Source organism: Cervus elaphus, chromosome X (genome assembly GCF_910594005.1).
Source record: "Cervus elaphus chromosome X, mCerEla1.1, whole genome shotgun sequence".
In the NCBI taxonomy this organism is placed as follows: Eukaryota; Metazoa; Chordata; class Mammalia; order Artiodactyla; family Cervidae; genus Cervus; species Cervus elaphus.
Window position 1 is genome coordinate 109824740 of NC_057848.1, and position 17255 is coordinate 109841994.

General features: G+C 40.8%; 1 protein-coding gene across 1 annotated transcript in view; it reads left to right on the plus strand.

The window, feature by feature from the left end:
• Positions 1-13768, plus strand: part of ERCC6L (ERCC excision repair 6 like, spindle assembly checkpoint helicase) — a 32354-nt gene extending 18586 nt beyond the window's left edge. Inside the window, exon 2 of the mRNA XM_043896745.1 lies at positions 9522-13768. Coding sequence (XP_043752680.1) covers positions 9522-13182 — 3661 coding nt within the window. The 3' untranslated portion in view covers positions 13183-13768. The remainder of the gene's footprint in view (positions 1-9521) is intronic.
• The last annotated feature ends 3487 nt before the right edge of the window (positions 13769-17255 follow it).

Here is a 17255-nt window from a genome sequence, read left to right on the forward strand (position 1 = left end):
CAAATTGATGTCTCTGCTTTTTAATATGCAGTCTAGGTTGGTCATAGCTTTTCTTCCAAGAGTAAGATCTTTAATTTCATGGCTGCAGTTACCATCTGCAGTGATTTTGGGGCAAAAAAAAAAAAAACACCTCTCTCACTGTTTCCATTGTTTACCCATCTATTTGCCTTGAAGAGTGCGACCAGATGCCATGATCATAGTTTTCTGAATGTTGAGTTTTAAGCCATCTTTTTCACTCTCCTCTTTCACTTTCATCAAGAGGCTCTTTAGTTCTTCTTCACTTTCTGCTGTAAGGGTGGTGTCATATGCATATCTGAGGTTATTGATATTTCTCCCAGCAATCTTGATTCCAACTTGTGCTTCATCCAGCCTGGCATTTTGCATGATGGACTCTGCATATAAGTTAAATAAACAGCGTGACAGTATATAGCCTTGACGTACTCCTTTCCCAATTTGGAACCACTCTGTGTTTCCATGTCCAGTTCTAATTGCTTCTTGACCTGCATACAGATTTCTCAGGAGGCAGGTAAGGTGGTCTGGTATTCCCATCTCTTGAAGAATGTTCCACAGTTTGTTGTGATCCACACAGTCAAAGGCTTTGGTGCAGTCAATAAAGCAGACATAGATGTTTTTCTGGAGCTGTATTGCTTTTTCAGTGATCCAGCGGATGTTGGCAATTTGATCTCTGGTTCCTCTGCCTTTTCTAAATCCAGCTTGAACATTTGAAAGTTCACGGTTCATGTACTGTTGAAGCCTCACTTTGGAGAATTTGGAGCATTACTTTGCTAGCATGTGAGATGAATGCCATTGTGTGGTAGTTTGAGCATTCTTTGGCATTGCCTTTCTGTGGGATTGGAATGAAAACTCATCTTTTCCAATCCTGTGGCCACTGCTGAGTTTTCCAAATTTCCTGGCATATTGAGTGCAGCACTTTCACAGCATCATCTTTCAGGATTTGAAATAGCTCAACTGGAATTCCATCACCTCCACTAGCTTTGTTTGTAGTGATGGTTCCTAAGGCCCACTTGACTTCACATTCCAGGATGTCTGGCTTTAGGTGAGTGATCACACCATTGTGGTTATCTGGGTCATTAAGATCCTTTTTGTATAGCTCTTCTGTGTATTCTTGCTACCTCTTCTTAATATCTTCTACTTCTGTTTGGTTCATACCATTTCTGTCCTTTATTGTGCCCATCTTTGCATGAAATGTTCCCTTGGTATCTCTAATTTTCTTGAAGAGATCTCTAGTGTTTCCCATTCTATTGTTTTCCTCTGTTTCTTTGCAGTGATCATGGAGGAAGTCTTTCTTATCTCTCCTTGCTATTCTTTGGAAGTCTGCATTCAAATGGTTATATCTTTCCTCTTTTCCTTTGCCTTTCGCTTCTCTCCTTTTCACAGCTATTTGTAAGGCCTCCTCAGACAACCATTTTGCCTTTTTACATCTCTTTTTTGGGGGGATGGTCTTGATCCCTGTCTCCTGTACAATGTCTTGAACCTCCATTCATAGTTCTTCAGGCACTCTTATCAGATCTAATCCCTTGAATCTATTTATCATTTCCACTGTATAATCATAAGGGATTTGATTTAGGTCATACCTGAATGGTCTAGTGGTTTTCCCTACTTTCTTCAATTTAAGTCTGAATTTTGCAATAAGGAACTCATGATTGGAGCCACAGTTAGCTCCCGGTCTTGTTTTTGTTGACTGTATAGAGCTTCTCCATCTTCGGCTACAAAGAATATAATTAATCTGATTTCGGTATTGGCCATCTGGCAATGTCTATGTGTAGAGTCTTCTCTTGTGTTGTTGGAAGAGTGTGTTTGCTATGACCAGTGCTTTCTCTTGGCAAAATTCTGTTATCCTTTGCCATGCTTTGTTCTGTACTCCAAGGCCAAATTTGCCTGTTACTCCAGGTATCTCTGGGAGAAGGCAATGGCACCCCACTCCAGTACTCTTGCCTGGAAAATCCCACAGACGGAGGAGCCTGGTGGGCTGCAGTCCATGGGGTCACAAAGAGTCGGACACGACTGAGCGACTTCACTTTCACTTTTCACTTTCATGCATTGGAGAAGGAAATGGCAACCCACTCCAGTGTTCTTGCCTGGAGAATCCCAGGGACAGGGGAGCGTGGTGGGCTGCCGTCTGTGGGGTCCACAGAGTTGGACACGACTGAAGCAACTTAGCAGCAGCAGCAGCCAGGTATCTCTTGACTTCCTACTTTTGCATTCTAGTCCCCTATGATAAAAGGACATCTTTTTTGGGTGTTAGTTCTAGAAGGTCTTGTAGTTCTTGATACAACCATTTAACTTCAGCTTCTTCAGCATTACTGGTTGGGGCATAGACTTGGATTACTCTGATATTGAATGGTTTGCCTTGGAAACTAACAGAGATCATTCTTTTGTTTTTGAGATTGCACCCAAGTACTGCATTTCAGACTCCTTTGTTGACTGTGAGGGCTACTCCACTTCCCTAAGGGATTCTTGCCCACAGTAGTAGATACAATGGTCATCTGAGTTAAATTCACCCATTCCAGTCCATTTTAGTTCACTGTTTCCTAAAATGTCAATGTTCACTCTTGCCATCTCTTGTTTGACCAATTCCAGCTTACCTTGATTCATGGACCTGACATTCCAGATTCCTATGCAGTATTGTTCTTTACACCATCAGACTTTACTTCCATCACGAGTCACATCCATGACTGGGTGTTGTTTCTGCTTTGACTCTGTCTCTTCATTCTTTCTGGAGTTATTTCTCCACTCTTCTCCATAGCATATTGGACACCTACCAGCCTGGGGAGTTCATCTTTCAGTGCCCTATCTTTTTGCCTTTTCATGCTGTTCATGGGGTTCTCAAGGCAAGAATACTGAAGTGCTTTGCCATTCCCTTCTCCAGTGGACCATGTTTTGTCAGAACTCTCCGCCATGACCTGTCCGTCTTGGGTGGCCCTACACGGCCTGGCTCATAGTTTCATTGAGTTAGACAAGGCTGTTGTCCATGTGATCAGTTTGATTAGTTTTCTGTGATTGTGGTTTTCATTCTGTCTTCCCTCTGAGGGATACTTCCCTGGTGGCTCAGAGGGTAAAGTGTCTGCCTGCAATGTGGGAGACCCAGGTTCAATCCCTGGGTTGGGAAGATCCCCTGGAGAAGGAAATGGCAACCCACTCCAGTATTCTTGCCTGGAGAATTCCATGGACGGAGGAGTCTGGTAGGCTACAGTCCATGGGGTCGCAAAGAGTCGGACATGACTGAGCGATTTCACTTTCATCAAACTGATCACATGGATCACAGCCTTGACTAAGTCAATGAAACTATGAGCCATGCTATGTAGGGCCACCCAAGATGGATGGGTCATGGTGGACATGACTGAGCAACATCACTTTCACTTCTGCTCTGAGGGATAAGGATAAGAGGCTTATGGAATCTTCCTGATGAGAGAGACTGACTATGGGGAAAACTGGGTCTTGTTCTGATGGGCGGGGCCATGCTCAGTAAATCTTTAATCCAAATGCTATTGATGGGTGGAAACATGTTCCCTCCCTGTTGTTCCCAGCCTGGAAATTGCTCCCTGTGTTCTCCTAGGGAGAGTGAATTGATCCTGTCCAGCCTTCTCTTCCTCCTCTCCACCTCCTCTCTGCTCCCAGGCTTCCCTGTCCTTCACCGTCTCCCAGAGCTTGCTCAAACTCATTTCCATTGAGTCAGTGATGCCATACAACCATCTCATTCTCTGTCGTCCCCTTCTCCACTTTCTCCCTCAATCTTTCCTTGCATCAGGGTCTTTTCTAATGTGTCAGCTCTTTGCATCAGGTGACCAAAGTATTGGAGCTTCAGCTTCAGTAGTTCAGGTTTCTTTGCTCCATATTATGTGGGCTCTTCCTGAACAAGGGATCGAACCCATGTTCCCTGCATTGGTAGGTGGATTCTTATCCACCGCACCAACAGGCAAGTCCACAAATGGACTTTTTTTTTCTTTTTTTTAAAAAACTTTTAATTCTAGAGTAGTGTTAGATTTATATCACAAAGATAATAGAGAGTTCCCATATATCCGACACCTAGTTTACTGTATTCTTAACATCTTATATTTATGTGGTACATTAATTACAGCTAATAAACCAATACTGATACATTATTACTCAGTAAATCCATACTTATTTGGATTTCCTTAGGTTTTACCTAATATCCTTTTTGTATTCCAGCATCCTGTCTAGGACACCACATTACATTTTGTCATCTGTCTCTTTAGATTCTTCTTGCCTGTGACAGTTTCTTAGACTTGCCAGTATTTTTGATGACCTTGACCATTTTGAGGAGTACTGATCAGGCAGTTTGTATACTGTTCTCCTAGTTGGGATTTGTCAGTGTACTTTCTCATGTTTAGACTGGGGCTTTTGGTTTTGGGGGGGCGGGGAGACTACAGAGGTAAATTACCCTTTTCATTAAATCATGTCAAAGTGAAAATGCAAGTCACTCAGTTGTGTCTGACTCTCTGCGACCCCTTGGACTATACAGTCCATGAAATTCTCCAGGCCAGAATACTGGAGTGGGTAGCCTTTCCTTTTCCAGGTGATCTTCCCAACCCAGGGATTGAACCCAGGTCTCCTGCATTGCAGGCAGATTCTTTACCAGCTGAGCCACAAGGGAAGCCCAAGAATACTGGAGTGAGTAGCCTATCCCTTCTCCAGTGGATCATCCCGACCCAGGAATCGAACCGGGGTGTCCTGCATTGCAAGCGGATTTTTTTACCAACTGAGCTATCAGGGAAGCCAAAAAAGGGTATATACTATCCACATGACTTATCACTGTTGATGTTGACTGTAATCACCTGGCTGAGGTACTGTTTGCCAGGTTTCTTCACTTTATTTTTGTTTTGTTTTTGGCCACACCACATGGTTTGTGGGATCTTAGTTCTCCGACCAGGGATCCTGCAGTGGAAGCATGGAGTCCTCTAACCACTGGCCCACCAGGAAATTCCCAGTTTCTTCACTTTAAAGTTACTCTTTTCCGCACTGCACTTTTCCATTACTGTACTCTTTGGAAGGATGTTACAACATGTACTCCACAGTTAAGGAGTAGGAATTATGCTTCATTTTCTTGAGGGTAGAGTATCTGTATAAATTATTTGAAATTCTTCTGCACAGGAGATTTGTCTCATTTCCTGTACTTATTCACTCATTTATATTGGACTAATATATCTGTGGACTCATGAATATTTATTTTATACTTTGAGTTGTAATCCAATACTACTTTATTGTATTGCTCAAATTGTTCTGGCTTTGACCATTGGGAGCTCTTTCCTTTGGCACCTGTGTCTCTTTGACACACTCCTATCATTGTGGGATGTTGTTTGTATTTGACCACTTCCTTACTTTCTGACAATACAGCATGCTCCAGGCTCATCTTATAGATTTCTTGCCATAACCCTAGAATGCCATTTTTCTAAGGAGGCCTTGTCCTTTTATTGGCAAATGGTACTAGAAATCAAGATCTGGGTGCTTGATGTGCTTGTTGCTCCTGGGGTTTCCTTGCTTCTAGGCCCTCTTAGCTGATAGAGCAAGGAAATATGTGTATATACTAACCCACGTATATCCACATGTCTGTAAATATTTTTAGGTTAACTATCTGTGTTTATCTATCTGGATGGCATCACCAACTTGGACATGAGTTTGAGCAAGCTTTGGGAGTTGGTGATGGACAGGGAAGCCTGGCATGCTGTAGTCCGTGGCGTCATAAAGAGTTGGACATGACTGAGCAAGTGAACTGAACTGATCTGTATTTATGTTGAACATGGATTTATAGTGATGTTTCTAATTCTGATCCATTACCACCTGGATCATTGTAACCTTCTCTTAACCAGTCTGTAAACTCCCATTCCAACAGTGAGAAACCTGGCTCCCACTGTCTGCCATCCATTTACTTAATTCTTCAACTCTAGCATACATGCATTTCAGTATCAGAATTTTTACCTCATACCCCCATGGGAAACAACTGTATCCACTAGAGTACATGCTTATGTTTCTTTTAGTTTTACTCTTACAGATTTCATTCATTTCCTAGGTTACTTAGGTCAGCACATTTTCCCTCCACCCTCTTCAATGAGGTTGTTTCATACATTTGTAATACAGCTAGATTGTTTCATGGTGATTTTAATACAGTGTGTTAAATGTACTGATAGAGGTGAACATACAGGGGAGTATTGAGGTGGAACAACTGATGAGGGGAGGGGAGGGATGAAAGGCATCCTAGAGGAACCACAGGTGAGGCCTGATCTTAAAGCCTATCTTGAAATGTGGTTTCTGGACCAGAAGCCTTAGCATCACCTGGGAACTTTGTAGAACTGCAAATTCTTGGGCCTCACTACAGAATCAGAAAATCTGATGTTGGGGTCCTGCAATCTGTGTTTTAACAAGCCCTCCAGGAGATTGTGCAGAACATTGAGAAACAGTGTCTTAAAGAATGAGTGAGGTCAGCTTGGAGAGGAGTATAGTCCAGAAGAGGAAGGTGGTGTGAGCCTAAGCTTTAGAGGACAAAGTAGTATGATGGGCACAAGGGGTTAAAAGAAAATGTTTGAGACAGGAAGTGGCAGAAGTTAAGGCAGAGAGATCAGCAGTTCCTGGCTGTATCAGTCAGGGCCTGGAATGCCAGGCTACAGAGCTTAAACTTCAGTCTTAGGCCATAGGAAGCCACTGAAGATTTTGTTGTTGTTGTTAACAGATTTGTTGAGATACCATTCCATTCTTGTATCATAAAAGCGTACAGTTTGATAATTTTTTGTATGTTCACAGAGTTGTGCACCCCATCACCACAGTTAGTTTTAGAACATTTTCATCACCCTTAAAAGAAATTCCTTACCTTTCAGCCATCATACCCTCTCCAGTTCATGAATGCCCCAGATGCCAGCCCCTGGCAACCACTAATCTACTTTCTCTGTGAATTTGCCTAACCTGGACATTTCATATAAATAGAATCATAAAACATATGCCCTTTTGTGACTGGCATTTTTATGTATAGTTGATGTACAATATTATGTAAGTTACAGGTGTATGATGGTTAGTCACAATTTTTAGAGCTTATACTCCATTTATAGTTATTATAAAATATTGGATATATTTCCTGTGTTGTACAATATACCCTTGTAGCTTATTTTATACCTGATAGTTAGTACCTTTTAATCCCTTATCCCTATGTTGCCCGCCACCACCCCCATTCCTCTCCCCAATGGTAACCACTAATTTGTTCTCTGTGTCAGTGAGTGACTGGCTTATTATTTCATGTAGCAAAATGTTTTTAAGACTCATTCATGCTGTAGCATTATTTCATTCCTTTTTATGGCTGCATAATATTCTATTGTATGGGTGTATCACCTTTTTATCTGGTATATCATCATTTGATGGACATTTGTGTTATTTCCACTTTTGGTTTAGTGAATAATATAATACTGCTGTGAACATTCATGTGCAAGATTTTCTGTGACCAAATGTTTTCATTTCTACCTGGGAGTAGAATTCCTAAATTACATGTTAACTCTATGTGCAACTTTTTAAGGAACTGATGGACTAATTTCTGAAGCATCTACTCCATTTTACATTCCTACCAACAGTGTTATAGAGTTTCAATTTTTCCACTTTTTCATGTTGCTGTCAACACTTGGTATTTTCTCTTTTTGATTCTAGTCATCCTAATGGGCATGGAGTGTTACTGTGGTTTTGGTTTGCATTTTCCCTGATGACTAATAATGTTGAGCATCTTTTTATGTGGTTGTAAGCTATTTGTATATCTTCTTTGGAGAAATAGTTAGATACTTTGCCCATTTTAATTGGGTTACTTGTCTTTTTTTTTTTTTTTTTTGGCGGGATCTTAGTTCCCTGAACAGGGATTGAACCCAGGGCTGTGGCAGTGAAAGTGTTGAGTCCTAACCACTGGACCACCAGGGAAGTCCCTCTTTGTCTTTTAATTATTGAGTTGTAAGAGTTCCTTATATATTCTAGGTACAAATCCTTTATCAGGTACAAGATTTGCAAGTATTCTCTCTCATTCCTTGGGTTGTCTTTTCACTTTCTTCGTGGTATCCTTTGAAGCACAAATGTTTTTAGCTTTTATGAAGCCCAATTTATTTTTTACTTTGGTTGCACATGTGTTTGGCATCATATCTGAGAAACCATTGCCAAATCCAAGGTCATGACAGAGTTACACCTATTACACCTAACTTTCTTCTAAGAGTTTTGTGATTTTAGCACCTATATTTAGGTCTTTGATTCATTTTGAATTAATTTTTCTGTATGTTGTGAGGTAGGGAACCAATTTCATTCTTTTGCACATGAATATTTAGTTGAAACGACTACTCTTTCCTCAGTGAATTGTTGTGGCACCCTTTCAAAATCTATCAACTGTAAACCACTGAAGACTTTTAAGCAAAGGACTGATAATTTCTTTTATGTTTTAAGACAATATCTCTGGCTCCTGTGCAGAGAATATGTTGGAGGGGCCAAGAGTGGACATAGGGAAACCAGTGAGTAGGAAGTTGCAGTTATCCAATCCGGAGATGATGGTGACTTGGACCACAGTAGTGGTAGAGATGAGAGAGCAAGACACAGGTTATTTTTGGGAAATAAAGTTAGGAGGGCTTGGGGGACTGTTGGCTAAGGGATGAGGTGGTTAGAGAGAAAAGTCAAGGATCATTCATTTGTGTTGGAGTCAAGGATGATCCTTAGATTTTTAGCTTGTATGGCTGAGTGGATGTTACTGTCATTTATTACCATACAAACAGAGAAGCATGCCTTAAGAGGGTAAATAATAAGTTTAATTTGGAATTAATTGAATTGGAGATGCCTGTGAAACTTTCAAGTGGAGATGTACAGAAAGCAGCTGGAATATGGGTCTAGACTAGAGCTTGAGGGCAAGCCTTGGGTTGGAGAAAGTGTTTTGGGAGTTAGGAACACATAGGTGGGAGTGGAAGCTCTAGGAGACAATAAGGAGAAAGGAAAAGGAGTGAGAAGAGGGCTAGGACTGAGCCTTTGGGGAGGAAGAATAGGGATCTAAGAAAGACACAGAGAATAAATGGCCAATGATGGGGGAGCAAACCAGGAGGAATCTATATGAATCCAGTGGAAGGCGGGATTTTCAAGGACAGAGTGATCAACAGTGTGAAATGTATCACAGAGATCCAGAAAAATAAGGCCTGAGAAGTGCTCATGTATCTTCTTGTTTCCATGCTCCCACAATATAGGTTGGTTATTGTATGTGTAATAACCTTTGCACATACATTTCCTACAATTAATACCTGAAGTTGTTGCTAGCAGGGTTTGGTGGATATTTGTGTTTTCTTAAGTGATGCCAGCTTTCATTGGTATCTTCTGTGCTAATCTTTCCCATCCTGAATTGAGGATATTGAAAGCTCAACTATGGTTTGGGTTCCAAAATGGACTCTAAAGCATTCTTAGACTGAATGTTCAATTCGTTTCCTTTCTTTCTAATCTTCTACCTTTCAGTCTCTATGTATGCATAGCTTTTTTTAACCTTATTTTTACAGATACGTGAAGGAGGCCAAAGAAGCAACTAAGAATGGAGATCTGGAAGAAGCACTTAAACTTTTCAACTTGGCAAAGGACATTTTTCCCAACGAAAAGGTGATGAGCAGAATCCAAAAAATAGAGGAAGCCTTGGAGGAGTTGGCAGAACATGGAGATGATGAATTCATAGATGTGTGCAACTCTGGCCTGCTGCTTTATCAAGAACTGCACAACCAACTATATGAGTACCAGAAGGAAGGTGTAGCTTTTCTCTATAGCCTGTATAGGGATGGAAGGAGAGGTGGCATTCTGGCAGACGATATGGGGTTAGGAAAGACTGTTCAAATCATTGCTTTCCTTTCTGGTATGTTTGATGCTTCACTTGTGAACCATGTGCTTCTTATCATGCCAACCAGTCTCATCAGTATATGGCTAAGAGAATTTGTCAAGTGGACTCCAGGAATGAGAGTCAAAACCTTTCATGGTCCTAGCAAGGATGAACGTACCAGAAACCTCTGTCGGATTCAGCAAAGGAATGGTGTCATTATCACCACATACCAAATGTTAATCAATAATTGGCAGCAGCTTTCCAGCTTGAATGGCCAAGAATTTTTGTGGGACTATGTCATCCTTGATGAAGCACATAAAATAAAAACCTCATCTACCAAGTCAGCAATATGTGCTCGTGCAATCCCTGCCAGTAATCGCATCCTCCTCACAGGAACCCCAATCCAGAATAATTTACAAGAACTATGGTCCCTATTTGATTTTGCTTGTCAAGGGTCCCTGCTAGGAACATTAAGAACTTTTAAAATGGAGTATGAAAATCCTATTACTAGAGCAAGAGAGAAGGATGCTACCCCAGGGGAAAAAGCTTTGGGATTTAAAATATCTGAAAACTTAATGGCAATCATAAAGCCCTATTTTCTCAGGAGGACTAAAGAAGAGGTACAGAAGAAAAGGTCAAGCAACCCAGAGGTCCAGCTTAGTGAAAAGAGTCCAGATGTTGGTGCCATATGTGAAATGCCTTCCCTTTCCAGGAAAAATGATTTAATTATTTGGATACGCCTTGTACCTTTACAAGAAGAAATATACAGGAAATTTGTGTCTCTAGATCATATCAAGGAGTTGTTAATGGAGACACGCTCACCTTTGGCTGAGCTGAGTGTCTTAAAGAAGCTCTGTGATCATCCTAGGCTGCTATCTGCACGAGCTTGTGGTTTGCTGAATCTAGGAGCTGCCAAATTATCTGTTCAGGATGAAATTGAAGGGGAAGATTCCTCAGATGTGGACCATATTGATCAAATAAGTGATGATACACTGATGGAAGAATCTGGAAAAATGGTATTTCTAATGGACCTGCTTAAGAAACTGCGAGATGAAGGGCATCAAACTCTGGTGTTTTCCCAGTCAAGACGAATTCTAAACATCATTGAACGTCTCTTAAAGAATAGGCACTTTAAGATGCTGCGAATCGATGGAACAATTACTCATCTTGTGGAACGAGAAAAAAGAATTAGTTTATTCCAGCAAAATAAAGATTACTCTGTTTTTCTGCTTACCACTCAAGTAGGTGGTGTTGGCTTAACACTAACTGCAGCAAGCAGAGTGGTCATCTTTGATCCTAGCTGGAATCCTGCAACTGATGCTCAAGCTGTGGATAGGGTTTACCGAATTGGACAGAAAGAAAATGTTGTAGTTTATAGGCTCATCACTTGTGGAACTGTAGAGGAAAAAATATACAGAAGACAGGTTTTCAAGGACTCACTAATAAGACAAACTACTGGTGATAAGAAGAACCCTTTCCGATATTTTAGTAAACAAGAATTGAGAGAGCTCTTTACAGTTGAGGATTTTCAGAACTCTGCAACCCAGCTGCAGCTTCAGTCTTTGCATGCTGCTCAGAGGAGATCTGATAAGAACCTAGATGAACATATTGCCTTCCTGCACTCTTTGAGGATAGCTGGAATCTCAGATCATGATTTGATGTACACACGTGACCTGTCTTTTAAAGAAGAGCTTGATGTGATCGAAGACTCTCACTATATTCAACAAAGGGTTCAGAAAGCTCAATTCCTTGTTGAATCCGAGTCTCAAAATACAGAGCTCCTAATGGAAAGACAAAAACCTGGGAGTGAGGGCATCTGGCTGAGAGAACCTGTATTTCAAACAAAGAAAAAACGTGCCGAAGTAAATAAACCACAGCCTCAGCCTTCATCTCGTCTACCTATTTATCACACCCAGGAAGAAGAAATCAGTTCTCTAATGGCCAGCGTAATCATTGATGATCTGCCCAAAGAGGGTGAGAAAGATCTCTCCAGGATAAAGATGAATGATACCATCCCACGAGATGGTAGGCACTCATGTGTAAGTACATTTGATGATGACTTTGTCACTACTTTACCCAAGGGGTGTGGAGATGTAGAAATTTTCCCTGACTCTTTATCAGGGATGGCTGTACAAAAAGAGGCATCACAAGAGGGGTTTATGCAGGAGTCAGAGCAAGAGAGCCCTCTGGGAAGTTTTAATTATTTACCTAGCAAGTCAGTCAGAGTTGATCTTGGACCAAATCTAGATCAACTAGAGGATGATGTGATTTTACATCACTGCAATGCCTCGCCTGCTAATCCCAAAACAAAGGACTATCAAAGGCCAGAATCGAATGTATCTGTTATTAAAATAGCTGATGATGACTTAGAAGCAGCCCACAGTGCACTGCAGGATGCTCAAGCGAATGAGGCCAAATTGGAAGAGGAACCTTTAGCCTCTTCAGCACAGTATGCATGTGATTTCAATCTTTTCTTGGAAGACTCCGCAGACAAGGGACAAAATCTTTCCAGTCAGTCTTTGGAGCATGTGGAGAAAGAAAATAGCTTGTGTGGCTCTGCAGCTAATTCAAGAGCAGAGTCAGTGCATAGCAAAGCATGTCTCAGTGTGGATCTTACTGAGGAAGATGATGAGCCAGAAGAAGTAGTTAATGTGAAAGTCAGAAGAAAAGCCAGACGAATTGATTCAGATGATGAAGGTGAACATACTTTTAAAGATACTTCAAGCACAAACCCATTCAACACATCTCCCTTCCCATTTTTATCTGTAAAACAATTTGATGCCTCAACTCCCAAAAATGACATCAGTCCACCTGGAAGGTTCTTTTCACCTAAAATATCTGACAGTATAAATAAGTCTGTAAACTCTAGAAGATCCCTGGCTTCTAGGAGGTCTCTTATTAATGTGGTTTTAGACCACGTGGAGGATATGGAGGAAAGACTTGACAATAGCAATGAAGCAAAGGTTGTTGAAGATTATCTGGAGGAAGGAGCAGAGGAAAGCAGTGATGAAGCCCCAGAGCATACAAAAGAAGATCCTTCCAGAGAAACACTGTCTTCAGAAAATAAATCCAGTAGGTTAAGTACATCTAAGCCTGGTGCTCTGGCTCAGGAGACCTCTCTGGGTGACCCTGAGCCTTTGTCTGGTGGACAGTTGGTTGACTCTCCCCAGGATGAGGCAGTGGAGGCTGTGAATGACTATGACACTCTTGTCTTGCGTGGAAAAGAACTGAAAGAGTGTGGAAAAGTACAGGAGGCCTTAGACTGCTTAGTTAAAGCACTTGACATAAAAAGCTCAGATCCTGAAGTCATGCTCATGACTTTAAGTTTATATAAACAACTTAATAAAACTTGAGAATATAACCTGTTTTATAGTATTTTAAAGCAAAACTTGAGTATGAGGTAATTTGTTCCCATAATTGGATTCTTTTGGGAGCATGAAGCCTTCAGGCTTAAGGTGAGAGAACTCAAAAAATGAGTTTTTGTTCTAACTTTTTTTGTAAATATTGTAATTACCACCTGCTCCTGCTTTCCCCCCATACATGTATTTTGGTATTCTGAGCACTAGGTTAATGTTTCTTTCCTCAAATATTCTTATATTTTTCTTTTAGGCGTACTCTGTAAACTTAATAGAACTGTGTTATTTCTAGAGAAGTTTTTGTAACATTACTCTGGCCATTTTAAATTTTACTCTGAGAATGTCAATTTTGTATATCACAGTCCAGATATCAATAATATTAAAGTTACTTTTCTCAAGCATTTTTCATTCACTTTCTTTCACTGAGATAGTTGATATTGACAAATACATGTAAAAATCATTTAGGCAGAAGTCTGTCATTAGTATTCCAGATCTAAGACCCATTTAACATACACTAGCATATAGGCTGTTGGTTTACTACAGCCAAAGACTGGGATAAGGTACCTGGTGCTGGGCTGCTTTATCACTGGTGCCCTACCCTGGAGTCCCTTTGCAGACCATTTAGCCATCTGTCACTCATCACCACCTGAGTTCTGACATGTGCTAACACATCTTATCTTCAGGTTGTAGACTGAAAAGGAGTTTGGTTCCCTCCTAAAACATAAAGTGCAGCATAGCATTCTGTGCTCTATCACTGGAGAATTTATCAAGTACCATCTGTGTATTAGGTACTCTACATAGGTTTCTTGTTTACTCCTTACCATAATCCTTTGAGGTCAAGGGTAGCATTTCCATTTTTTAATTGAAGAAATGGCTTGGTGAGACTGTGACCCGCCAAAGATCACACAGTAAGGGGTGAAATGGATTGTTAACCATGTGTTGCCTAGTGACAAGCCACTATAACTGAGCTGCTTTTACTCACATTTCTGACACCAAATGTGGGGTTTTTCCACACCTAGCAGTTCTCCATTTCTTTGCAGACACCAACTGGGTAGTCTACAATTCAACTCAATCCTGACACTCCCTGGATTAGAGTCAAACTGCACACAGGTTTAAGGGCTCACTCCTGTAAGACTGCCCTCACATCAGATGCCAGTCACTAGTATTAGGGCCCCATGTTATCCACACTTCTCTTCAGCTTGGCTACAGATTGAGGTTTCCTGAGGATGGCTGCTTCTTCGGGTTCATTAATTTGTTTGAGTGGCTCATAGAACTTAGGAAAACCTATTATTACTGGTTTTTATAACTACAACTCAGGAACAGCCAAATGAAAGAGATGCATGGGGCAAGGTATGGAGAATGAGGTGTGTGTGAGCTGTGTCCTCTCGGCATGGTCACACTTCCAGCACCTTGATGTGTTCACCAACCTGAAGCTCTCTGAACCCTGTCATTTAGAATTTTTTTTACAGAGGTTTCATTGTGTAGGCATGATTGTTTAAATCATTTAAATCACTGGCCATTGGTAAATAACTATTTCTAGCACCCGTCTTCTCCCTAGAGGCCAGGGGGTGAGGCCAAGAGTTCCAAGCCACTAATTAAGTCTTTCTGGTGACCAGTCCCCATCCTGAAGCTATTGAGGGGTCCCCAGCCACCAATCATATCATTAACATAAAAAAGGCCAAGTCACTGCATAGATTCCAAGGGAGCCATGTTGCCAGTAACTAGGGACAAAGATATTTTTTTTTATCACATACACATATGAAAGTTACATGGATGGAGGAGCCTGGTAGGCTACAGTCCATGGGATCGCAAAGAGTTGGACACGACTGAGCAAATTCACTTTCTTTCTATAGTTTCTTTTGGAGAAGGAAATGGCAACCCACTCCAGTGTTCTTGCCTGGAGAATCCCATGGACGGAGGGGCCTGGTGGGCTGTGGTCTATAGGGTTGCAAAGAATCGGACATGACTAAGCAACACACACACATATGAAAGCTACTTGTAAATGACATGTAATACAGTTACTGTTATACGTATTATGAAATATACAGATAGAAGCTTGAAAAAGATGAGCTGAAGCTTAAATAATAGGTTATCTATTGATAGTACAAAACTTTGCTCTTACCAAAAGAAATTATTACAGGTGTCCCTCAGATCCAAGGGGGATTGCTTGCAGGACTTTCTGCAGATACTAGAGTCCACAGATGCTCAAGTTCCTCATATAAAATGATGTAGTATTTACATATATCCTACATACATTCTCACATGAATTATACTTTAAATCATCTCTAGATTACTTATAAAATACAACATAAATGTAAATTGCAAAGTTTGTAAATAAAGTATAACTGCTATGTAAATAGTTGCCAGTGCATGGCAAATTCAAGTTTTAGTTTTTGGAACTTTCTGGAAATTAAATATATTTTTGATCTGCAGTTGTTGAATCTGCTAATGCACAACCATGGAAAGAGAGGGCCGACTTATTTTAGATAGGGTGATATGATTGAATATGTATCATTGAAAAAAATCCCACTGTTAATACTGTGTGATTCAGCAATTCATAGTCTGCATCTAACTCCAGTTCCAGTTTCCCTACAAGAACTGAATGACTGTCGTCATGCAAGTGCAACATTGGCTGTGTCCTACATCTTAAAGTTTTTCACAAACACAAATGTTCGTGAAAATTCAACTAAATTGTTCTCTCCTTTGATACAAAAAAAAAGGCCCCCACACGATTTATTTGCCTGCCAGGAGGCTTTCAGGGCCTGTGTCCACTTGATCTGAAGAGTAAGACTTAAATTCATAGATGTATTTCTCACTGAAAAACAACAGTGCTTCTTGAGTACCTATAATGACAGTTTGGTGGGGGGGAAATACATGCATATGGTAAAATGTTAAAACAGTATCTAAGGCAGGGATTTTTAAACTTAAGAATTCAGATGTCTGAAACTGGATGGGAAGAGTTACATCTCCCCCTCCTCCCCCACTACTGTACTCTATCTGAAATTTAATGTTTCTTTTCATTATGAATGTTGGCAACAAAGTACAGAAATATTAGCAGTACCGCAACTTTCTCGCTAACAGAAATCACAGAGATTCCATAGTTATTGCAGCTATTTCAAAATACCACTGATATTCATCACCACAAAATCATGGTGGGTTTTACTTTTTAATTTTAGCCATGTAAACACATGAAAAGATGCTCAACATCACTCATTATCAGAGAAATGCAAATCAAAACCACAATGAAGTACCATTACATGCCAGTCAGGATGGCTGCTATCCAAAAGTCTACAAGCAATGCTGGAGAGGGTGTGGAGAAAAGGGAACCCTCTTACACTGTTGGTGGGAATGCAAACTAGTACAGCCACTATGGAGAACAGTGTGGAGATTCCTTAAAAAACTGGAAACAGAACTGCCATATGAGCCAGCAATCCCACTCCTGGGCATACACACCAAGGAAATCAGATCTGAAAGAGACACATGCACCCCAATGTTCATTGCAGCACTGTTTATAATTGCCAGGACATGGAGGCAACCTAGATGCCCATCAGCAGACGAATGGATAAGGAAACTGTGGTACATATACACAATGGAATATTACTCAGCCATTAAAAAGAATTCATTTGAATCAGTTCTAATGAGATGGATGAAACTGGAGCCCATTATACAGAGTGAAGTAAGCCAGAAAGATAAAGACCAATACAGTATAATAACGCATATATATGGAATTTAAAAAGATGGTAACGATAACCCTATATGCAAAACAGAAAAAGAGACACAGATGTACAGAACAGACTTTTGACTCTGTGGGAGAAGGTGAGGGTGGGATGTTCTGAGAGAATAGCATTGAAGCAAGTATACTATCAAGGGTGAAACAGATCACCAGCGCAGGTTGGATGCATGAGACAAGTGCTCAGGGCTGGTGCACTGGGAAGACCCAGAGGGATGGGATGGGGAGGGAGGCAGGAGCGGGGATCAGAATGGGGAACACATGTAAATCCATGGCTGATTCATGTCAATGTATGGCAAAAACCACTACAATACTGTAAAGTAATTAGCTTCCAACTAAT